Source organism: Coenobita brevimanus, chromosome 98 (genome assembly GCF_032717465.1).
Source record: "Coenobita brevimanus isolate Jiangsu-jjx chromosome 98, ASM3271746v2, whole genome shotgun sequence".
In the NCBI taxonomy this organism is placed as follows: Eukaryota; Metazoa; Arthropoda; class Malacostraca; order Decapoda; family Coenobitidae; genus Coenobita; species Coenobita brevimanus.
The window spans coordinates 10,549,307-10,575,775 of NC_137051.1; the positions used below are offsets into that span (position 1 = coordinate 10,549,307).

The following is a 26,469-nucleotide window of genomic DNA, read 5'->3' on the forward strand; positions in this document are numbered from 1 at the left end:
ACAACTTCATTCCCTTCTTTAGAAACTTTTCCGCTAAAGATCTAAGAATGAATATCTGATCTGCACAACCTCTTCCCTTTCTAAAACCTTCCTTTTCTTCTCCAACTATTTCCTCTGTTACTTCCTTAACTCTGTCAATAAGTATCCTACCATATACTTTTCATATCACAGTAAGAAGACAAATGACCCTATGATTACCACACGCTTCTTTTTCCCCTTTTTCTTTGTACAAGGGAGTAATTATACATGACTTCCAATCCTCTGGGACTTTACCTTCCTCCCAGGCCAATCTGCACATCTTCCACATCCCTTCTACTACTGTCTCTCTCCCATGCTTCAGCATTTCACCACACACTCCATCAATTCCTAGTGCTTTCCCCATTTTGATTGTCTTCATTGCTTCCACACCTTCCATCCTACTGATTTTTTCCTTTCTGCTCACATCCCTCTTTCTCCCAGCCATTCCCCAGTCGCTTATACTCGCATTACTTTCATTCTCTGTGTTCAACAATTCCTGAAAGTGTTCTCTCCATCTGCCCACTTTTTCTCCCTTCTCCACTAGTAATCAACCATTTTTATCTTTCACTCCCTGACTAACTTCTTTAGCACCCTGTCTAACTCTATCTTCTTCTAGAACATGTTCTTACATTCCCTCCACTTCACACTCAGATTCCTTCCAAATTCCTAATCCACTCTCTTCTTACTCTTTCTTACTAATTTTTTCACCTCTCTCTTCCTCTTTACATATAACTCTCTCTTCCGTCTCTCAACTTCTTCTATGCCCCCGTTTCTCATCCGCTCACTATATGCTTTCTTCTTTTGTGCCACAGCCTGTCTCACCTCTTCATTCCACCATGCTGTTCCTTGCACCGCCCTTCATCTTCTCTTCATCCCACACACCACCTCACATGCTGCACAGATTTCCTCTGTGAATATCTTGCATACGCCTTCCACATTCCCCATCAGCTCCATATCGTATTTACCCAATCGCTTCTCTACCTCTCTTTTATATTCTGCCTTTTTTCCATCCTCATCTAACCTTTCCACCCTCCTTGTATTAACTACTTCCTCTTCGTCTTCTCTTCTGCTATTCCTACATTTCATTTGAACCTTGACCCTCATCACCACCAAGTGGTGGTCAGAAAGTCCACTCAACCAACCTCAATATGGTCTTGCATCCATTTCATTGTGCAAGGTGAAAATGTTTTGTGATCCTTGCCAAGTGCTTTTCCCACTATGTTCCCTCATACAGATCTTCTTAGTTTTTTGCTTTCTTTGTTCATTCTTTGGTTGCCGCCTGAGACCTGTTCGAATTTCAGCCTCTTCCTAGTAATCCTTTAGAATGGCTTTTGGGGGCTGATTTGCTTGCTCGTCCTACCTTTTCTTCTCTCCTTCCTTTGTTTATTTTCGGATGTTTGTACTATTTTTTCCCTCTCTAATATTGTTTTTTCCCCAGTATTATTGGATGATTGTGTTAGGTCCTCCTTTATTTGTCCTTATCTGCTTTTGTTTTCTGTACAATATTTTTCTCCCTGACTGGATGGATTCACACTTATGCCACTTCCTAAATCCAGGTGGAGTTTAGTACGTCTTGGGATTTTTGCATTTTCCCCTTTTTCATGCAGGACTTGTGTATGCATCTTTTGGGGAAATATTTTACATCACTTTATGGTATTATGGTATTCAAGAGTCAGAATGGCAGGTCATCATCATCATCATCATTCAGACCACCTTTCCCACCCAAGGGCATGGTGAGGAGTAACAGTGTCCAGACAAACCAAATCTGCCCAGTCCAGTGGGCCACGCTTCCATTCATTCATCATTCAAGCCCCCGGAATCCTGGCTCTGTCGGATACGCCAAAAACATTCATCACGTTCTGTAGCTTTACATAAACTTATCCGATTTAGTTCATCCATACGCTGCCATGTTAAAAAGGGGTGCCAAAATCCCTGATCATGCACTTCTCCTCACGACATTCATCCAGCCAGCTCAATCTCCTGTCAGTTCCTTAGCCTCATCAACTTCCAAACCTCTCTTCTTCACACACTCATCCACCATATCCCTCCACCTTCTCCTTGCCCTACCTTGCCTCTTCCCTCCTTCAAATTCACTCAGATATACCTTTTTCACCACTCTATTGTCATCCATTCTCACCACATGACCATACCAGCTCAGTACACTCTCTTCGATTCTGGTGTCCATTGACTTCCTCACTCCACACCTTTCACGAATCATATTATTTCATATCCTATCCACCCTCTGTACTCCACATACATTCCTCAGCAGTCCTATCTCCACTGCTCTTACTCTTGACTTTTCATTTTCATGCCACACCATAGTCTTACATCCATATGTTAAAGTTGGCACTAACACTCCGTTATATAAGCCTCGTGTAACCTTCATTGCACCAGCTACTTTTCTTCCTTGTGTCACTCTACTTTCAACTTCTTTTGCACATTTTCCTCTCTTTTCTGTTCACTGTACCTAGGTATTTGAACTTTCTCACCAATTCCTGTCTCTCACCATTCACTGTAACATCACACTGGGAGTCACCTTCTCTCTCAGTAACCATCACTTTACTCTTTTCTACATTTACTCTCAAGGCATGATGCTCACAGACATCAGCAAAACTCTGCACTAGCCTACCAAGTTCTTGTCCGGCACTTGCAAGCAGAACTGCATCATCAGCATACAACAAATTTGAGATATTCCATCCATCACCATTCATTACCAACGCCATCCCTCTCTCCATTACTCGTGTTTTTACTTCTGTAATTACCCCATCCATATATATATTGAACAACCATGGGGACATCACACAACCTTGTCACACGCCCACACCAATTGTGAACCATTCTCTTAGATGCCCATTAACCCATACACATGCTTTGCTACCTTCATAAAAGCTCTTGACAGCACCTAGCAGCATACCACCTACACTGTACATGCACAAAACTTTCCACAATCCCTCTCTATCAACTTTGTTGTATGCATTTTCCAGATCTATGAATGCCATAAACACCTTATGGTCCTTCTCACAAGCCTTCTCTGCTATCTGTCTCACTGTAAATATTTGATTCATGCATCCTCTGCCACTCCTAAAGCCACCCTGTTCATCACTTAGTAGGACTTCTGATATCTCTCTTACTTTCTCTTTAATAATTCTTCCATATATCCTTCCCTACCACACTCAGTAAACTTACACCCACTGCAGATTGACTTAGGACCTACATACAGAATTGCTATGGGAGAGTTGTCTGTCTTTACTTTGTGTTTCCACCACTACCAAGTGAATTTTTTGGACAAGAAGTAACTGGCAACTCCTCTGCTGTTGGCTGGAGGTGGTGAAATGCTCAGCACAACAGTGCTTGCCCAGAAGCGAGAGTGGGTGTATATGTTCCCGTTGCCCTGATCTTGCACCTCCCTCTTTTTTCTTATGCATTACTGTTTGCCCTGTTATTTTCCTAGAGTCAAGTTGTCATGCCCGGAAAGTACTGCTCAAGGGATGAGAGGGCCCATATCATTGCTTGGAGGCAGGATGACGTTCCTATGAACACGATTTGTGAACGTACTGGATGTGCAAAGTCGACCATCATGAAGATTCTTGCTTCAGCACGTTGCCTGCCACCTGATATCGTACCAGAGCACAAGTATGGTGATGGGGAAAAGAGGACAACTTCCAGAGGTACAGATATGCTTCTGAAGAGGGAAGTAATCAAGAATCTTACACTGACAGCAGCAGAATTGAAGAGAATGGATCCCCAGTTGTTACAAGACGTCTCGATTCGAACTATCCAACACCGCTTGCAGAAGGAGCTGGGTTTGCCAAGCCACACAGTAGCCAAGAAACCGCTTCTCACTGACCGCATGAAGAAGCAGTGCATTCAGTTTGCCAAGAAGTATGCACACTGGACATCAGATGAATGGAGAAAAGTCATGTTTTCCGATGAAAGCACATTTTAAGTGTTCCAGGTGCATTCTGCCAAGGTTCATCGCCCTGCCTCCCAAAGTCTATATGACCCTGCTTACGTTGTGCCAGCTGTTAGGCACCCACAATCAGTATTGGTATGGGGGTGTTTCTCAGGTGAAATGGGAAAGGGAGGCCTCTACTTTCTTTCTAAGAACTTGATGATGAATGATGGCTGGTACATTCAAGTTCTGAAAGATCATTTGTTAAACTTTTTTGCTATTCATGGATGTAACTTTTTCATGCACGATTCAGCTCCATGTCACAAGTCAAGAAAGGTAACAAAATGGCTTCAGGGTAATTGGATTGAGGTCCTCGATTGGCCTGGCAACAGTCTGGATCTAAATCCGGTAGAAAACTGCTGGGCAGAGATGAAGAAAATCATGGCAGAGAAGAAGACACCCAATCTGGACAACCTCAAGACTGAACTGACAAATGTTTGGTGCAAAGAAATGTCCTTAGATTACTTTAGAGATCTAAGTGATTCCATGCCAAAACACATTCAACTGGTCCTGAAAAACAAGGGAAACATGATTTCATATTAATGAATGGCATTTCTGTAACAAACATTGTAATATACTGTGATTTCTGTGTTTTTTAATACCTTGTGTGGGGAGGTCCTAAGTCAATTTGCGGTAGCTGTATGCCACGATAATTCTTGCGCTCATTTCGCCCACCTTTATTTTTATACAGGGGTACAATCACAGCCTTTTTCCACTCTGCTGGAACAGTTTCACTCATCCATGCCTTCTTACATATCTCAAACAGGTACTTCATTCCACTCGTTCCACATCATGTAAGCATCTTTGCATACACCTCATCAACCCCAGCTGCTTTCCCATTTTTCAGCCGCTTCACAGCACTCTTCACTTGTGCGAGTGTCACATCTCCTGGCACTGCATTCCTTCTCTGCACACCCCCAAAACCAATCATGTTTACAGCCGCTCTGCTCTCTCTATTCTCATTCATCATTCTTTCAAAATATTCTTTCCATCTGGTTTTTACTTCATCTCCATGGGTTAATAATCTACCACCTGCATCCTCCACACCAACACACTTCTTTCCACTTTCACTTCTACATTTCCGCACCTCTTCTCTGAATACTTCCTATTTTCAGAATAGTTCGCATTCATTTTTCTTCCTAGATCATCATTTACCTCCTCCTTTTTCCTCTTCACTAGTCTCTTTACGTTCTTCTTACTCTTAGTTTACACAGTTCTTATTTCAGCTGAACCCCTATCCTGTAACAACTTTTGCCACTTCTTCCTCTTTTCCTCCACCGCTCTCTTAACTTCCTCATCCCACCATGCCATGCCTTTCTTCTATGTTGTTATTCCTGCCGCATCGCACACCACTTTAGCATTTTCAACTAAGCAGTCCCTATATGCATTCCACAGGCTGTCCAGATCCATTTCATTCCAGTTCACTGATTCTAACTCCTCCTCTACTTTGGTCCTGGAATCATCTGCCATTTCTTTGATCCTCAGCTTCTCAACTTTCAGTCTTTCTCTGTGACTGCTCTTCTTTCTCCTGATCCACCTCACACAGCTCTCTCTATTCCCATTCATCATATGATCTGACAGACTTCCACATCGTCCTGTCACGGCCCTCCTATCAGCAACCATTCCGATCATGGACCTCTCTGCGAGCTCATGATTAATCAGGCTTCTTTCAACACGATCCCCATTTCCTCTGTACCATGTATATTTATGTGCATCTTTGTGTTTGAAACATGAGTTACAAATGCACAACCTCCTCTCCTGACACATATCCTGTAGTTGCTTCCCATTATTATTTTCTCCTGGTACTCCATAACAACCCATTATGTCATCGGATCAGTGTCTACTCTTCCATTCACATCCTCCATTATGATCATCTTGTAGCTCCTCGGCATTTCTCCCAATACTTCATCTACCTTATCCCAAAATCTGCCTTTCTTTCTCTCACTCGTGTCCTCACATGGTGCATATGCTACAATCACTGCCACTTCCAAATTATTTTTTTTCTGTGCTCCTTGTTTTTCAGTCTTTACTGGCATTACCAAGATATGCCCACTAACCTTACAAAGGGCAGAGATAGCATGCATATTTGTAGTTTTTATCTTGGCCACACAGGGTTGTAGATTATTTTTTCCTCAGCTGCTGACAACATTTTTTTCCTTCCTGAAAATATTCATTTTTTTTTCATTATGAACTTTTTCCCTCAAGTGTAGGCCTTAGCATCTCAGGGACTGAATTCTGAGAGGCCAGTAAGTTGACAGTTTTAGTCCATTGCTGGCTGAAATGATTTAGTGCCTTCTTTGCCCCTCATGGCATTTAGGTTCCTTTTCCTGTTTTTTTGCACTCTCTCTTTCTTTTGTAATGGAAAATAAGATACTGTATTCAGAATGACAGGAAGACATTCACACCTTGAGTCTCAGTTCACCACGTGATCAGCTTACAGTGGCTTGGTTGAGAGTCTTTGGCTTGCCACCTAGCTGACATTGGTCTGAGTCCTGTCCCAGACCAGGGTACCAGAACCAGCTGACCCTGGCACTGAAAAGAAGCCTAGAAATGATGGCACTGTGTGCCTTGGGTGGAGCAGTGGAGCAAAGCATCTATGGCAACCACCCATGAGCCAAACTTCATGTTTTCCAGCACCTTACCCTGGGAAGGATTCCGATCCAAGCCTGGCAAGGTGCTGTCTACCATAAGAGTGACACCAGTTCCCTACATGGTGTATGAATTGTACTTACCTGTAGGATGGTCCCACAGAAGCATTTACTTATCTCTGGTTGATGAGTCTGCCTGACCAGACAGACGGGGGTTATGCAACACAACAACAGTTTCTTTTGAGGATGTGGATGTTTAAGAGGAAGGATACGCCATGATATATGAGTGCTTGGTCAGTGTTTCTCTACATTGATGTGATTCCCCCCCCCCCTGCAACTTTAAGGTTAAGATGAAGATAATCTAGGTTTGATACGGATATTTAGCTACTCAAGTACAAAGCTAATTGAAGCAGCCAATAAAGGATTTTATTCTTTATGCACCAGTTTTAAGATAGGTTTTGATCATTCCAATCTGAGATCTTTCTCCTCTGATGAAATATATGGTGATTGCCGGAGTAAAATTACCACCTTAGTGAAGAGGTTGATATTTCCCTTATTATCCTTGCAGTTTTGGTGAAGACATCACATGTCGGGGTCGCATTTTAATTTTTGATGTAATTGATGTGGTGCCAGAGCCAGGACAACCACTGACTAAGAACAGGCTCAAGATGCTTTACGAGGGGGAGCAGAAAGGACCCGTGACTGCCCTGGCCCATTGCTGTGGGCTCCTTGTCTCAGCTATTGGACAGAAGGTGAGGATTTTTGTTTTGCTAAGAGAAAGTGGTTACTGGTATTCCTATAGAAGGTCAAGGATTTAGTTTAGCAGAATATTATGCCCATAGATGAAGACAGTGAGAAAGACAAGTTACCTTAACCCATGGATTGCCCAGTTACCTTTTTTATTTTATCCCATCCTGTGGTGTGCAAAAAATGAAGAAAAAATTTTTTTTTAGTTTTTAGTTTTTATTATATACTTGAAGATATCCAGGGCATCATCTGGTGAAAAATAATAATAATAATAATAATCTCTCTCTCCCCATCTTGCGTAGTGCCATGCGTAAGTTTACGTAGGGGCGTAGTGAAAATGAAAAAAAAAAAAATGCTAATTATAAACTTGAAGATAAACATCCAGGGTATCATCTGGTGAAAAAAGCCTCTCTCTCTCCATCTTTGTGTAGTGCCGTGTGTAAGTTTGCTTAGGGGTGGAGTGATTAACGGTGATGCACGGCCTCCACAGCCTGAGCTGTGGCTCGCATTGTGACGCTACCCAGCCTGAGCTGTGGAACACAATCCACAGGTTAAGAGTATATTTAATCATATGTGATTTTTTTTTACAGGATGCCATATATAGCCAGTGTAAGGCTTTCATAATGAAATGAAGCTTGACAAATTTGTCATGACCTATGTGGGAATTGAATCCCAGCAACACAGGATGGCAATGCACAGTGTAACTAGGTTAGGAAGTGCATTCCACTCTCATAGTTATGCTGTAAATTTGCAAGTATAAGCCGATTAATATTGGTATAGGTATTAGAAGGGAAAATTATCCAAAAATTGGAATCGTTTCAGAATCAGATGAGTAATGACTAAAAATGTATATACAGGTAAATGGTTGTTTTACCTAATGGCCAGAGACTTCAACACATATTTGTTCACCATTTTAGGTGTGAACTAATGCAGTAATGATGATTGTTATTCAAAGATATTGTCGTCTCCCACATTCTGTTGACTGGCTTAAATGGTAAAATGGTTGAACTAAAATTTTTTAAGTATGGAATACAGTATTTAGACCATAGTATTATATCACTGTGATTAGAATGAAGCTCAACACAGAGGTGTAGACAGTAGTCTTTGGTCAGGGAGGTGTGGCAGACTGGTAAGAACCTGTGAGTCAGGTGTACTCACATACTCTGTTGATGTTTCATTAGTGGTATGACTTAGGCTTAATGTTTACTTTCGATGATATAAGAGTTCATTCATCATTCATTCATCATCCAATCCAACATTGCCCGATGAGGAGCGTAGGAGCCCGGGGCTATGCATGTTAGTCTTGACATTTAAGATGAGAGTGACCTGCCTTACTCATCCCTGAGCAACAAACCCCAGCCACCCCTTGGATATAAACCTTCACTGGCGCTGTCCAATTTGAGCGCTGTAATTACCCACTAAACCACCAGACGGCAAAATTTGGTTATGTGGTTACTGCCAAGCGTAGTACAGTAAACGGTTTTCTGGTGTACAGGAAACCATTTGGCTTGTCGCTTAGTGTAGAGTCACCCACAAGCAGAAGGAAGAGGAAAGAATGAAGGAAAGAAAGAAGAGGGAGTCTAAAGTCACTAGTAGGCAGAAGGATGAGGAAAGAATGAAGGAAAGAAATACAGAAGAGGATGGAAGGAATGAAAGACGGAGGAGAGGAAAGGGCAGACACGCGAGAGCAGCACTGTATTGAGTGAATGGACGGGGAGCACCAAGAGTGTGAGCAGAAAATCGGTTTCTTTTCATTTTTTCTGTTAACTCCTAAACCGCGGGGTTGTTTTTGCTTGACTTGCGTGTCTCGCAGGCATATTCGCACTCCGACAGACTTTCTAAAAATATTTGCCAAAAATCAGTTATTAGTCATAGAATATTAAAATTACATATGCATATGGCACATACCTTCAGCTTTCTCCTTGAGCCTTCGTCGAGTACCGTAGGACTTGTGGAGACCTCTGAAGTTGGGTAACGAAGTCTCTACTTTACACTTCCCGACAACCCGTAATATGATTACCACAGCCTGATATTAACACTATTCTGATTCTCAAATAGTTTGGAATCCATACTCCAAAAAAAAAACACTGTGAAAGCAATGAAAATTACGAGCATGTATGACCTTCCCACTTGCGCTCGTTCGCCGCTGGTGTTCTGTCATTTATTATTCATAAAAACACTCACACACTATATTTCTATTACTATATAACACTTATATATATCTACAGTCTTTATCCATAAGTTTCCTTCAGTAATAGTAGTTTATTGTCACTGTAGGCATTCAATTTCTCTTTCAGTAAAATATGTAGCATTCACTTTCTCGTCCTGTATACTAGCGTTGAGAGCAAATCTGTCACTTTCACATCCACTTTCATAACTCATAGTATTCATACATGTTAGAGTGAAACTTTCACTTTCATTACTCCTAGTATATATACTCGTATTCTTATGTTACTACTTATTTACATTTCTATTTATATTCTCTATTTTATTTACATTATTTACATTTCTATTTTATTTACACTGTGTTATGCACTGTCACTTGCAGTAACTTATAAAACTATTTCCCACTGTTCACTTATATTTACATTCATTGCTTTCACTTGGTGTTTACACATTATTTACACACTATTTACATTTCCATTTGCACTGTTTTACTCACCAGAAAGATCGTAGTCACTGTCTATCATTTTCATTGACAAATTAGCCAGTTGACGTTCCACAGCAGTCAGTTAGCCCTTTACCCCTTTCCACACGAGGTTTAATAGGGGGTAGAGGTCACAGGGCCCTTTTGCATGGGGCTAAATAGCGGCAGAATTGGACAGGCGCGAATCAGACGTGGTTTCACCTTGAAAGACGACAGTAAACTGAATACAGTGTGGTGGCCTAGCTGCCTAGGGGGAGTGCAATGCTGCCAACGTCAGCGTGGTGACAGCTGCAAATATATACGCTATGAAATGATTGGCAGGAAATCTAGACAATACATAATAAATTAGGTAGTTCCAGGTGAATGTAAATATCACTTAGGCTTCTCCCTTCATTTCTTATATATATTTTTATTACGAGAATAGATTATACGGCATATTTCGAGGGGAAATAAACAGCGAAAATTAGCGAACGAATGCATGTGAGGTGTTGTCAGGTGATAATTAGCCAATTCCAGGTGTATGGCACTATCACTTACCTTATTTCTTTTTTATATATATTATTTGGTATAAGAATAGGGCATAGGGCTTATTTCAATGGATGAAATCAGTGGAAAATTCCAGGAAAGAGTTACTTAGCGTAGCATGGCTGGGCAGGCGAGAGGAGAGGGTAATGGAGGGGAGGTAGGGAGGGGAGTCAAGAACGGGGATAAATGGCTAAATTGTCAACAGTGGATGGGAGTACAGATGAGATTAGGAGTGCTGACTAGTGTTGGACATTGGCAGTACTGATAGATGATACAAGCCACCACTTCAAAGCCCGGGTGAATTCAAAGTAACACAGAATCACAAAAGTGACACCCCGCGGTATGATCCCTTGCTCCCAAGCATCACGAAAGTGGCTCCCCGGGGTTAAGGGGTTAATCTTCAGCAAAATGTATAAAATTAAATAATATACACAGTTATTGCTGCCTCTCTTGGAATTAGAAGAATTTATTGCTAAATTTGGTCATTTGCTCCAAATCTACGTTTGTTTAGCTAACATGAAAAAAATGCTGGTACTTAAAAAATTATAGTAATATAATTAAACTCACACTCATCTTAAATTCACACTCATCTTAAATGTCAGGACCAACTTGCCTAGCCACGGGCTTCCACGCTCCTCATGGGGCAAAGTAGGATTGGATGATGGATGGATGGATTAAACTATATTGAAATATAACAGTTCCTTTAGTTTTTTTTATTTAGTTTTTATTTGAAAGAAGCTTTCAAAATGAAAACTGTACTGTATCATTATATTTTAAAATGTTATTAAGACACATTAATAATCATAAATTATGCCTTTGCCACTGGACAGATATTAAGAAACATAAAGCATATACCGTAATTTTTTTCTACCCATCTATCTATGGCCAGACGCCATAATCCCATAAGGGGTGGCCATTTGATCTTGAGTTAGTTGTTTTACAGGGTGAGGCACTATACCTCCGCCAACCCACTGGTTGACACATAGGGAACATGTCTGTGTTGCTGATATGGCTACCACCTATTGTTGTGAATGGTTTCCTGGCCTATAGGAAGCCATTTGGCTTGTCACTCAATGTAAAACCACCAGAAAAGGAAAGGAGAGTAAGAAAAAGTGACAGGAAAGATGGAAGAAATAGAAAGAGAAGAGGCCAGACACAGAAAAAAAATGATAAAGATGGAGGAAGAAGTAGGCAGCACTACATCAAGTGAGTGGATGATGGTCGCCACGCCACCACCTACAACATAACTTGTTCTTTCCTAAAAGGACGCAATGCTCAGTCATTAGAAAATAGTGAACACATAACATTTAGCTTATAAATCTGAGCCAACTCTTGGTTTATATATCTATCTATTGCCAGATGCCATAATCCCATAAAGGGTGGCCATTTGACTTTGAGTTATTTGTTTTACGGGGAGGGGCACTAACCCTCCACCAACCCACTTGTTGACACGTAGGGAGCACGTATGGTTTGGTCATATGGTTACCACACAGCGTTGTAAATGGTTTCTTGGCTTACAGGAAACCATTTGGCTTGTCACTCAATGTAAAGCCACCTGTAAAGGAAAGAAAAATAATAAGAAGTGACAGGAAAGATGAGAGAAATAGGAAGAGAGGAGGGCAGGCATAGAAAAAGAATGATAAAGGCTAAGGAAGAAGTAGGCAGCACTACATCAAGTGAGTGGATGATGGTCGCCACCACCTACCACTAACTCTTGGTAATTAATAATATATGAAATTCATAATGTATATAAACTTCTGGTCATTACCCAAAAAATAAAACACAACATTTATACTTAGAGGTACTGTACGTAAATCGACAATTAGCCATAGAATGAAACAACATTTATACTGTACTTAAAAGTACATAACATTTTGATCATTAGTCAACTCAGGTCAGACTAGTGTAGAGTTAATGCATACTGGAAAAAATACACCAGCTTTAATCCCTGTGATTGGATTTAACACACTAGTAGTCAAGGACTCTTCCTCATGTACAGGGTGACCCAGAAAAACCTCCCACATTTCAAAGGTAAATGAAGAAAAAATGGTTAAAGGTAATCAAAATATTTTTTGCACACAGGAAACTTCATTCAGTACAGTTTTTATTCATCATGTTTTAATGATGACATCCTCCAAATGGTGGCCGTCATTGTCTATACACGCTTGGAGGTGATATCTGAAGGCTGCCATGGCTCGACGGGTCATGTTGGGTGGAACAGCAGCTATCTCCAGCTGATTAACAAGCTTAAGGGCTTCAAGAGATTGGAGACGTTGAGTATACACTTGTGATTTAAGGTAGCCCCACAAAAAAAAATCACGAGGGGCGAGGTCAGGGGAATGGGCCGGCCACCCAACATTGCTACGCAACGAGATCACCCGATCCGGAAACATTTTCCTCAGCACTTGCAATAATCTTTGAGCTGTGTGTGCCGTAGCTCCATCTTGCTGAAACCACACATCAAGTTCTTCAAGCTCAAGGTGTTTAAGTTGTGGCCTTAGAAAGTTTTTGAGCATATCAATGTAACGGTCAGAAGTTACGGTAACAGGTACACCACCCTCTCCAAAGAGATAAGGACCCATGATGCCAACATCGGCAACAGTGCACCACACAGTCACTCGATCAGAGTGCAACGGTCTTTCGTGTAGCATTCGAGGGTTGTCTTCAGACCAATAGTGAAAATTTTGTTTGTTTACAGAGCCACTCAAATGAAAATGAGCTTTGTCACTGCACAAGAGAACAGCATCTTCCGGAAGACGTTGCAGAATGTTCTCGCATAACTCCCTGCGACTTATCCAGTCTCTTGCATTGAGTTCTTGCACAACCATCATTTTGTTTGGATGGAAGTGAAGGTCTTTGCGTAAGATTCTCCTTGCAGTTTCCCGGGATGTCCCTACAGCTAAAGCATGCTTCTGCGCAGAACGTCTCAGAGACTGCACAACAGATCGCCTCAATGCTTCAATATTCTTAGGCATACGAGCGCTCCTACGTCGACCAGGTGATTTTCTTTTTAAAGCTGAGCCTGTTTCCCTGAAATTCTCGACCCACTGCAAGATGGTTTTCCGATCTGGAACGTTTTGGTTCTGTGGAATACTGAAACGTCTTCAAAAGGCCTTCTGAACGGCAGTCATGGAATGGTTGTTTGTGAAGAACGCTTCAACATTGAACGCACGGTGAGCTCACGACCACGCCATGTTGGCGACTGAGGATGGTTGGGGTTGGGCTACTGACAGACCCTAGTCCCGCCCCTCCCGCCTCACTACTGCCAGTGCTACAGCCCTTTGAAATGTGGATTTTTTTTTTTTTTTTTTGGTCACCCTGTATCATGATTAAAACTGCTTTCCATTAAATAAAGCATGAATGGTTAAGTCTAGTGTATGTCAACCACATACATCGACATTATAGTGTACTGTAGTGCCTCACACTACACATACTAAAAATGTCATGCTTTTCTAGATTTGAAGACAGTTTTCAGGCAAGTTTATCTTATTTCATGTCATAAATCGGCATGCAAAAGCTGATTAGTATTGGTATCGGTGTCAGAAGGGACAAAAGATTCCATTATCGGAATCGGCTGAGTGGGGATGAAAAATATATTAAAGTTTGTTTTACCCAATGACCCAGCACTTTAGCACATATTTCTCCACCATTTTAGGTGTGAACTAATGCTGTAATGATTGTTTTTCAAAGTTATGGTCTTATACCACATTCTGTTGACTGTCTTATATAGTAAAATGCATGAACTAAAATGTATTTAGACCATAATACAGGCATACCTCGATTTCCAATACCCCGGATTAGTGATGGTGGTAGAAATACCACCCTACCCTGCCTAACGATGGCCGTATCCCACATTCTGTTGACTGTTATATAGTAAAATGCATGACCTAAAACAGAAAATTTTTAGAAGTAACCAACGTTTTTTTTTAATGAATATTTTTTTTGTTTCAATGCAAAATAGTGTGTTTTAACCCCTTAAACGCGGATCATCGCTTTTGCGACGGTCGGCCCAAAGGACAGAACGGCGAATCGTCGCGTTTGCGATTTGAGTTAATTTTGAATAACCGCGGGCAAGCAGGCTCCAGCTGGTATTGTCCATCAGTACCACCACCCTCTAGCTACAACTAGCATACTTTACCTTTGTACTACTGACCTCAGTTGTTGCCAAATATCGCGTTTTCCCCCCGTCCCCCCCCCACCACGGCCCGGCCAGCCTGGCTGTGATACATGGCAGCGCTCTGAGCGCTCAGAACTGTAAATCTGCGATCTCCTCTCACAAGCAGTTTATGCTACTAGGAAACGCTTGTTTCCCCAGTTGTAACACTAGCTTTTTTTCTCACGGTTTGCCCCTGTTTAGCGTCAGTTTACTGCAGGCTTTCAAAGTGAGATTATGGCGATTTCTATCTCTTCCCAGTCAGTGCAAGCGGCCGACAGGAATGAGAATAAAGTGGCGGATGTAAGGCAGAATAAAAAGCGCGCCGTGGTGATCTTTTGGGAAGTAATATGATTGAAAATAATGTAGTATACATGTTTTTAGCTGTGAAAATGGAAATGTTTGTTGAGTGACGGGAAGACCGCCGCCACAGTGCATGTCGGCTGTACGCTTCGCTGATTTTAGCCTTATTTTCAGTGCTTATTGTACAAATACGGATTCCTAACTACCTTTACGTTGTAGTATAAAGTTTACTGTGACAGAATGAGGCTGTGGTAGAGGGGAAACCGGGTTGCTGGAGGTGTGAAAGTGAAGATTTGGTTACCCAACTATGCAAGTCTCCACAAGTCCTTGGGTAGTCCACGAAGGCTCAACACCTGTCTCTGGAGAAAGCTGAATGTAAGTACTATCTGCCATACCAAGTATAATGTTCTAGGGTTAATCTCTGATTTTTGGCGAACATTTTCCTACAGGTACTCAGCCCGCGATACAACCCCGCCACTTGGGGGGGATCAACTGTACACAGCCGCGTTTAAGGGGTTAATTAATTCTGACCTTCATTTTTGAGGGAAAAATCCCCCTTTTGGGAATTTGAGTAAGAATTCCAAAAGTGGGTATATCTGCCCAAATCAAGATCAAAATGAATTAAAAACACACTATTTTGTATTATACTAACCTAACCTAAGCTAACCAAACCTAACCTAACCCAACCCAACCCAACCCAACCTAACCCAAGCCAACCCAACCCAACCCAACCTAACCTAACCTAACCCAACCCAACCCAACCTAACCTGACCTAACCTAACCTAACCCAGCCTGACCTGACCCACCTTTAAGAGTCTAGAAATGTTCCTTTATAATCGGAAACAGTGAATTTGCACAGGATATTCCCCTTACTCTTCCGACGTTTCTTCCAACTGGCTGCAGCACCACTGATGTTTATCTTCCTGACATTTGCAGGGCAAATTACGGTCTTTACACTGTCCTTCACTTGGTAAAACCCCATGTTTTATTAGTAGTTCAATAGATGCTTCATTATTACTGTGGTAATCCTTGATAATCTGCCGGTAATCCTTGCTACACCCAATACAAGCTTGGAACTCGAAAACACGTTCTTCACCACTGGAGGCCATGACTATGACTGACTTTCAAATCTTGGGCGTCCCTGCATCACCCACAAATACTTTAAGGTGATTGGCTGGTTTTACCTACGACTGTTGTGATTGGCCAGTTTCAGAAGTCCGTGTTGCTTGGGAACACCTGATTGGTTGTTTTTAAAACTCACATATATACGAAAGTACCAGCTGAGTACACTGGAGTCCAGCTGACATAGACCGAGTGCACACGCCTGCACCAGTCAATATGGCGCGACATTCATCCGCTACTACAGTAGGACTCGTGTAAATGTGCGGCTTTGGTGTGGCCCGCACCTGTGTACAATGGTGCCACGTTTCCCCAACTTGCGATGTGAAACGGAAGCTATTTATGTACGAGGCATCACAAATACGATAAATTCAGATGAATAAAACTTACACTTGTGTATTTTGATGGATGAATCAACAGTAATCTTATTATGCATAAAATATTTATACAGTAACACAGAAACATGGCATACATATTGTACAGTGTTGCTAAAAGAAATTGTAGTCACTTTTAATGGTTTTTAGCTTAGTTTTAGGGTGGGTAATAATATCACAGTTATTATAATGAGCCTGAAAAAAGAAGAAATATGCCAATATCCAAAGTAAAAGAAATAATTCATATAATTCTTGTGAGTGGCAACACTGACACACCCAGTCTGGCCTAAGGTAAAGTATGTACCTCCATAGACCCAAGCATAGCTTGTACAGGTGTTGCTAGGGAAAAATGCTCACATTTACTGGCTTTTACCGTAATTTTAAGGGCGAGGAATAATTACATTTATAATCATAAGCTAATATGTAGGACAAAATAGTAGGCATATGCCAATACTGAAGTAAAAAAAAAAAGCATTATTCACTCGCAAGCAGCAACACTTCCACTCCCAGTCGGTGGCCTTGACCTCAAGGGTGGTGTGGAAATGATGTCAGATTTACAATATATACAATATTATGTAAAAGAAAATATCCAAAATGTCTCTTGCCATAAAACAAATAACTTAAAGTCAAATGGCCACCCCTTACGGGATTGTGGCGTCTGGCAATAGATAGATAGATAGATAGTCTCTTGCAATAAAAGAGAGAGAGAGAGAGAGAGAGAGAGGCAGGCAGGAGAGAGGCAAGGTTGAATGCATTGTCGGCATGATGGGGGGTGGTGATGGTGGAGGCATTGTCAGGCTGAGAGAGATGGAGGAATGGGAAAGAGAATGAATGAATGAAAATCAATCATGGTACTGCAATAACGGGTCATCTGTCGCCGTATACAAAAAATTATAAATATCACTACATATAACAAAACCAAATTAACAAATGAAAGCACAATTATAAATAACTTATAAAAGAATCAAAAGTACTCAGGGTGGCTCACATCTCCTGCCAGGAGAGAGAGAGAGAGAGAGAGAGAGAGAGATAGCGGTATAGAAAACGTGGGAACGTTGTACGCAGGTGTGGGACACACCACAGGCGCACATTTACGCGAATCCTACTATAAGCGTTAGCCTAACCTGTCACTACATGACTGCCCATGCAGAATTTGCTCCCCCAACTCAAACTAGGCATAAAAGGTAAGTCTTAATTAGAATAGTTCAGGGACGCAATATAATGAAAATCGGTAACGTTGGTTACTTCTAAAGTAATACCCCTAAAACATATTTAGACCATAATACATGCATACCCCGATTTACGGTACCTCTATATGCAATACCCCGGATTAGTGATGGGAGTAGAAATACCATCCTACCCCGCCCAACGATGGCCAAGCCCTGGTTTAACCCGCCGTGTGCCAGCTATTTTTAGCCCTATGGGTTGCCTTCGTGCCGGCCATTTTTTCGACCTTTTTTTTATTGGCTAAAATGATAGATTTTGATGTGAAAACAACGAATTTCACTATTAAAATGCTCGCCAAAGTTCAGAAATGGGTTTTATTGAGTCCTGCATACTCGTATACAGGTATACCCACTCTCTCACGTTCACTATGTACGTGAGAGATAGCCGTTTTCTGTGTAAGGTATACACAGGTATTGATGCTGGGAAGGTATAGCAATGTTCAGTACACTTTTCTGATTACTTATTACTTCAACATCTGTCACAATTTGCGTGTCTTTCTCACTGTGAATGCATTATCTTACACCTGCTTGAAGATAGGTACAACCTTATGTACAGTCCTGGCACGTACAAGAAAGTATTTGCAACTTGACTTCACTATATAGTCCTTACACTTACAGGTAAATAATTACAGCTTACACTTACATGAAAATATTTACAAAATGCCTTCACTATGTACAGCACTAGGTGAGGCACACAGGCAGAGTGAGTGTGGGGGAGGGACTGAGTGAGTGTAGGGCCTTGACAGTCTGGGGTATGGTAGAGGAACAGTTACCATACACGCGTGCCAATTTTTACTCGCGAATCTTGAAAAACGCGGTCACAGTGAATTTTGTTATTTTAAACCATTTTAAAGTGGCACTGGCACTGGCCACGGAATTATGTCAGACCGTTTTAAAACGGCACTGGCACGCGGCAGGTTAATGATGGGTCCGTTAAGTCTCCCACTACCATCACCCCACCTCTCCAGGCTTCTCCCTCTGGAGATGGGGTTTGAGGGCTTTAAGGAGGATGAATGAGTGCCAAGAAGCATCACATGTCCTCTAGCCTTGGGGGAGGGATAGCAAGGATGATGACCAGGACCAGACATGGGCTTACAAGAAGTGATGAGAGGTCTTTGATGTTTTTATTTTTTATGATTTTTAGATTTTATTTGTTAGTGAGTTATTTCCAGGTGTTAGGCTTAGGTTGGCTTCTTTTACAGCTGTTAGGCCATTTAGATTGGCTTTAAATTTTTTTGGAGGACTCATTTGAGTGGGTTTAGGACTGGGTTTGGGGGGAAACCCAAGGCTCAAAAACGCATCCCAATACTTTACATGTTAAATCTGTTAAATCATCCCCGATTTATGATACCCCGCATAGCATTGGGTTTTTACTTAACCAGTTGCATCATAAACCTGAGTTTGCCTGTATTATATCACCATGGTTAGAAGGAAGCTCAATACGATTACCTAGACAGCAGTCTTTGGTCAAGGAGGTGTGGCAGACTGGTAGGTATTTGCGAGTCAAGCGGTATACACTGACGGTGTTCCATCGGTGGGATGACTTAGGCTTAATGTTTACCGATTGATTGATTGACTGAGTATTTATTGTTGTAAAGGTATACAGAGTATACCTTTCGTGTGCAGCCATGCGCCACTTAGCATCCATGACCCGTTCCAAAAAATGGGATGTTAAGTGATCTGGACTTTAAGCGACCACCGTAACTTATGTGGTGTATACTGTATACAGTACAGTACTGTATACGGTTGGGTGGCCAGCTGTCCTCTCTGTTCACATGCAGGTAATACACTCTAACCCACCAGCTGAGCAAAAATCGTCGCCGGCCTCCTGACCGAACGGTCAAAGTCTCCCAGCGTGCCTCTCAAGCTGCTCGCTGGTAATAGACCCTAACCCACCAGCCGAGCAAAATTGGCCGTCTGGTTCCCTACCAAATAGTCAGAGTCTTCCAGCCGGGCTCTTGAGCCAAGCATATAATAGAAGTTAACTCACCAACAGAGCAAAAGTGACTTATACTGTATTTACAGGTTTTTGGTTTTATACTGTGCTGTATATTACTTTTAAAGTACAATACAGTATAAAAAACCCGAATTAAGACAATAAGACAATATGGGTGACTTATTCTCCTTCTTCTGTCTTTCATTCCTTCATTCCTTCTTCTTCCTTCTGCCTATGGATGACTCTACACTGAGTGGCAAGCCAAATGGTTTCCTGTACACCAGGAAACCATTTACCATGCTGGATGGTAACCTTATAACCAAATTATGGCACCTGGTGCTTTAGTAGATAAGTAAGATGATCCAGTCGGATTGAATCTGTGTAGGTTTCTATCCAATGGGTGGTTGGGGTTTATTGCTTGTGTAATGCCACTTAGGGATGAGTGAGGTTAGTCACTGTCATCTTAAACGTCAGGACCAACTTGCCTAGCCCTGGGCTTCTATGCTTCTCGTGGGGCAACAAAAGTTTGGACGACATATGGATGGATGAATACAATATATAATGTTACAGTATGTAAACCTGATGCAAGGATACACAAGAACACTCAAAAGCGGCAGTAAACGTGTGACTAGATGCGGCTTTCTGCGGTTGGTGTTGTTGACACTGTTGAATGATAAACTTTTTACAGCTTTTTGGTATATTTTTTATTGCTTTTATGTATGTAGGGAGAAAAAGAAAAATATTAAGACATATGAACAATACAGTATCACAGTGTACAGTAAACTTGTGATTACCTAGCGTAATAGAGCCAAAGGCGTGCCAGATACTGTCAGAATCCCAGGTTATGCAAAGGTCCTCCCCAGGGGTCCCTAACCCCCCAATTAAATAACACCTGTCCACTGTCTAACCCCAACAAAACTCTTTAAAACGTCAAAAACAAGCTAACAAATGTTCGTAATAATAAAATACTGTAATATACTGTTAAGTACACTAATTTTATGTACAGAAGCAATTTCATGTTGATATGGGGATAATATGAAAGTCCCACTAACCGGGAGACCTGTTTTCTTTCATCTAGCAGTAATGTATAAACACACAAATTGTAAGCACTATAGATCGTTGAAAAGTAGCTAAAATACATTCTAAATATTGATATAGAAGAAAATGATCAATATCGATTTGACATTGCTGCGCCATTGGTCTGCCATTACAAAACTGCCAAACTACCTACACACCACCTTACAATACAGCTACTGCAAATTGATTTAGGACCTCCCCCCACAAGGTATTAAAAAACACAGAAATCATAGTATATCACAATGTTTCTTCGTGAAATGCCATTCATTAATATGAAATCATGTTTCCCTTGTTTTTCAGGACCAGTTGGATGCATTTTGGCATGGAATCACTTAGATCTCTAAAGTAATCTAAGGACATTTCTTTGCACCAATCATTTGTCAGTTCAGTCTTGAGGTTATCCAGATTGGGTGTCTTCTTCTCTGCTATGATTTTCTTCATTTTTGCCAAGCAGTTTTCTGTCGGATTTAGATCTGGACTGTTGCCAGGCCAGTCGAGGACCTCAATCCGATTATCCTGAAGCCATTTTGTCACCTTTCTTGACTTGTGACATGGAGCTGAATCATGAATGAAAAAGTTGTACCCATGAATAGCAAAAAAGTTTAACAAATGATCCTTCAGAACATAAATGTATCGGCCACCATTCATCACCAAGTTCTTAGGAAGAAAGTAGAGGCCTCCCTTTCCCATTTCACTTGAGAAACACCCCCATACCATTACTGATTGTGGGTGCTTAACAGTTGGCACTGTGTAAGCAGGGTCATATCGACAGTGGGAGGCACGGCAACGAACCTTGGCAGAACGCACGTGGAACACTTGGAATGTGCATTCATCGGAAAACATAACTTTTCTCCACTCATCTGATGTCCTTTGTGCATACTTCTTGGCAAACTGAATGCACTGCTTCTTCATGCAGTCAGCGAGAAGCGGTTTCTTAGCTGCGGTGCAGCTTGGCAAACCCAGTTCCTTCTGCAAGCGGTGTTGGATAGTATGAATTGAGACGTCTTGTAACAGCTGGGGATGCATTCTCTTCAAGTCTGCTGCTATCAGTCGAGGATTCTTGATGACTTCCCTCTTCAGAAGCGTATCTGTACTTCTGGAAGTCGTCCTCTTCTTTCCACCCCCATGCTTGTGCTCTGGTACGACATCAGGTGGCAGGCCATGCGCTGCAGCAAGGATCTTCATGACGGTCGACTTTGCGCATCCAATACGTTCACAAATTGTGTTGATAGGGACATTATCCTGCCTCCATGCAATGATACGGACCCTCTCATCCTGGCACGACAACTCAACTCTAGGAAAATAACAGGGCAAACATTAATGCATACGAAGAAAAAGGGAGATGCAGGCTCAGAGCGACGGGAACATATACTCCCACTCTCGCTTCTGGGCAAGCACTGATGTGCTGAGGGTCTCACCACCTCCTGCCAACACCAGAGGAGTTGCCAGTTACTTCTTGTCCAAAAAATTCACTTGGAAGAGGTGGAAAGACAAAGCAAAGGCAGACAACTTTCCCATAGCAATTCTGTGTGTGTAGTTCCTAAGTCAATTTGTGGTGGATATATATATATATATATATATATATATATATATATAATATATATATATATTTAATGTATATGTATATATATACGTATATATATGTATACAGTAATCCCATTAAGACACGGACACTCAAGACCTGGATACCCTAAGTCCCAGACATTTTGGGCTTGGTTATCTGGGACACCAAATGCCCCCCCCCCCCCCCCCAAAAAAAAAAAAAAAAAAAAAAAAAAAGCCGATATGTGTTCATCGCTACCCTAAATTTGCCACGCGGTGACAAACAGGTGTGTTTTGACGCTTAGTTTCGGCAGTGTCCACAAGAGCACCCCTGCATCCTCTCCATTTCCCGCCTGCCTACCATCATGACTGCATGCACGTTGCCATGGCTGCCCACGCGCTTACTTTTGTGAATAAACAGTGAATAAACTGCAATACCTTACCACTAGACCACATGGGAATTTACAGTGTTGTGCAGTGTTAAGAAATTAGAATTCAGAGTGCAAAGGTTTAAGTGCAGAGTGCAACACTTGCGTGTTGCAACCGCCGTGGCGCAAGTAAGGACAGAATGTGCAGTGTTAAACAATCATGATTCACACTGCAAAGGATTAAGTGCAGCGCAACACTGGCTTACTGTTCGTGCTTCAAGTGCACCTTCACCACTGTCAGAGCCATAGAGGAGGTGGGTTCATCTTTGCAGCAGCCACGGACATGTCGTAAGTACCCTGTACACTGCTGAATATTTTCCTTACGCACTTCTAATTTCTCTTTCTCTGGTTCCTTTTCATTTATTTTATGGTTTCTGTCTCTTATTTGTGTGAATGGGGTCTTAAATGGGTGCTGTGCATGTCCGGTAGGAAGGTATTTTGATGACTTTCAAAGTTAGGTTGGGTTGGAGTCTATAAGTACCTGTCCAGGGGCATTTTTCCCAAGTCCCAGACAAGACTAAGTCCCAGACCTTGCTTGGACTCTGTTATGTCAGATCTTGGAGGGATTATTGTGTGTGTGTGTGTGTGTGTGTATATATATATATATATATACACACACACACACACACACACACACACACACACATGAACAGTAAAACCTCACTATAACGGACGAATTGGGGCCCAAGCCATTCCGAAAAAAGTGATATTCCAATAAAAGCGACATCCGGACTTCCCCCTGCTAAACTGGACTTTTTCCAATACAGTAAATCCTCGTTTTCCGCTGCTTGGATGTTCTGCCAAAACCTCGCGAACCGTGAAACAGCAAGGTGTGAAGTTAAGAATCAATGGGAAAAATAGAGGAGCGTTCCGGTAGGACACATACCAGCCCTATCAGAAAGTACTATACCACCAAACAGGCCTTACCCAAAATTAAATGAAGAGTGTTTGCTACTGTTAAAACAGCATAGCACAATAAACATGTGCCTGAAAAGACATTAAAACTGTTATAAAGAGCTGCAACACCAAAAATCCTTACCAGAAATAAAGCGAAGCTTGAGTGGATGGGCTAGTTCCTGATGTCGCTGACCAAGAAAAAACTGCCACTTTTTACTATCTATTTATCTATCTATTGCCAGATGCCTCAATCCAGTTTGGGGTGGCCACAAACAAATCGCCTTCACGTCACCCTGTCCCTCGCCATTTCACTGCCCTGCTCTCAACTCACACCCCCCTCTCTCATATACCTCTCCACCCCATCCCTCCATCTCATCCTTGGCCTCCCCCTCCCTCTTCCCCCCTCCACCTCACTCACATACACTCTCTGTGTCAGTCTTTCACCCTCCATCCTCCCCACATGGCCAAACCACCTCAGTGTGTTCCTCATAACGCTTCCTATCACATCCACATCCACACCACAACGCTCCTTTATATCCTCATTCGTCAGCCTGTGTCTCCATGTGACTCCACAGGCTCCTATTAAGTAACTCATTTCCTCTGCTCTCACTCTTGACTTGTGCCCTTCCAATAACGTCCAAGCTTCACTTCCATACCTTACAGTTGGTATCACAATACTGTCATGTAGTAACTTTTTCACTTCCATGCTCACTTCCCTGTTTCTTATCACTTCTTTCAAAGAACCAGCAACCTTTCTTCCCTGCTGTACCCTTTCAAGCAGTTCACCCTCCAAACCTCCATCCTTATTCATCGCACTACCCAAGTACTTTAACGTACTCACATTTTCCAATTCCTCACCATCCAACCTCGCTGTACATTCACTGACTTCGCCTCTCTCAAAGACCATCACTTTACTCTTCCCTACATTCACCTTTAGATTCCGTTTCTTACACACTCTCCCAAACTCATCCACCAAGCCTTGCAGCTCCCCTTCGACCTCACTCAACAACTCAGTATCATCTGCAAACAACAGTACAGGGAGTTTCCAAACACTATTCTCTCTCACCAGGGCCACTCCAACATCCACAACCCTACCTTGTACCTCTTTTATTACCCCATCCATGTACAGATTGAACAACCATGGAGACATGACACATCCCTGTTTCAACCCAACCATCAAATAGAAAAATTCACTTAGTTCACTTTTTACCAGATTATTTAATATTCAACGTCAGACTAGGTCAACTAAACCCCGGTCATTTTATGTGCCCTCTTTGTCACTAAAAGGAAGGAGAAAGTATAACATTATTTTACTCACTGCTACAAGGAAGAGAGACTGTAATATAGTAAAACTGAATAAAAAAAATTGTTGGGCTGAGTCTACCTTCTCTGTATTGGGACGGTTATTATTCTTTTTGTGCTTAAATATCGATAAGCTTTATTTTACTTCCTGTTCAGGTATTTGTCCATCAAAACAAAAATAAATAGTGTTACGAGAAACATGTAACGATTCTTTTTTAAGAAATACTAGCACAACACGGCTGAAGATCATGCATTACGATCGCAAACAATAACAAACTCACGTGTGTCTACTGCCCAGCTGGACCTGCTGTGTATTCACGATATGGCTGAAGATCGTACGTTACGACGTGTGTCTACTGTCCCACTGGACCTGCTGTATAAAGATCATGGAAAACTGTTCCATAGAAAAATGGCCAGTGCCTAGACTGAGCATCAGTATGCATCGTCTGCTGAGTGTCAGCTGCCGGCTGGGAGCATCGAATTGTGGGGAAATTCTCGAATTGTGAGAGAACTCGGAAAAGTTTTTCTTGCCTGAAAAACGAGGTGTTGAAGTAAAATGCGTCCAAATACGAGGATTTACTATACATTAGACATTAGTCCGGATCTCGCTAACAGTTTGTAAACTGTTTTCACTACCAATGTAGTACTGTACTGTATTACACATTCACTACAGTAATCATCTGTCTATCTATTGCCAGACGCCATAATCCCATAAGGGGTGGTCATTTGACTTTGAGTTATTTGTTTTACGGGGAGGGGCACTAACCCTCCACCAACCCACTTGTTGACACGTAGGGAGCACGTATGGTTTGGTTATATGGTTACCACCCAGCATTGTAAATGGTTTCTTGGCTTACATGAAACCATTTGGCTTGTCACTTGATGTAAAGCCACCTGTAAGGAAAAGAAAAGCAATAAGAAGTGATAGGAAAGATGGAAAAAATAGGAAGAGAGGATGTGGTATTGTAATATTATATAATAACCAGCTTGCCTAGCCCTGGGCTCCTACACTCCTCATGGGGCAACGTAGGATTGGATGATGAATGATATGAAAATACTGTACTGTATACTGATAATCAAGTCTTCAATTTACCTTGTTGTGGTGAACATAGCTTAAGCGGTCAGGCAGTCCTGACTGCATTTGGCTTTATCAGACTTTTTCCGATATATGAGAATTTCGTCTGCTAGCTCCTCAATTCTAATAAAAGCGAATTCCGATCTGTTGAAGTCCATTATTTTGAGGTTTTACAGTATTTATTTGTTTATTTACGCCACACACGAGTACCAAATTACAAACCTTGTACGTATAGCATAGTTATGAAGAAGCCTAGGCAAGATCTGTGTGTAATGTTTTTCCGTCAATGAAAGAATTGTTTCCCTGTATAAGCTGAGCTTCCAAATGTGTTTCATCCCCTCATCTCAGAGTTACTGTCCTCTTATTTCCCCCGTCTACTGCCTTCTTATTCTGTCTGTCTATTTATTGTCAGATGCCTAATCCCGTAAGGGGTGGCTACAAACAGATCATCTCGATGTCGCCCTGTCCCCTGCCATTTCATTGCCCTGCTCCCAGCTCACATCCCCTCATTCTCATAAACATCTCCACCCCATCCCTCCATCTCATCCTTGGCCTCCACC

At 41.8% G+C, this 26,469-nt stretch overlaps 1 protein-coding gene across 1 annotated transcript in view; it reads left to right on the forward strand.

Annotated features, from left to right (window-relative positions):
* The window catches only part of Cpsf160 (cleavage and polyadenylation specificity factor subunit 1), a 265,363-nt gene that overhangs the window by 191,551 nt on the left and 47,343 nt on the right, over positions 1 to 26,469 (forward strand). The window contains exon 21 of the mRNA XM_080283825.1: positions 7,127 to 7,310. Coding sequence (XP_080139951.1) covers positions 7,127 to 7,310 — 184 coding nt within the window. The remainder of the gene's footprint in view (positions 1 to 7,126; positions 7,311 to 26,469) is intronic.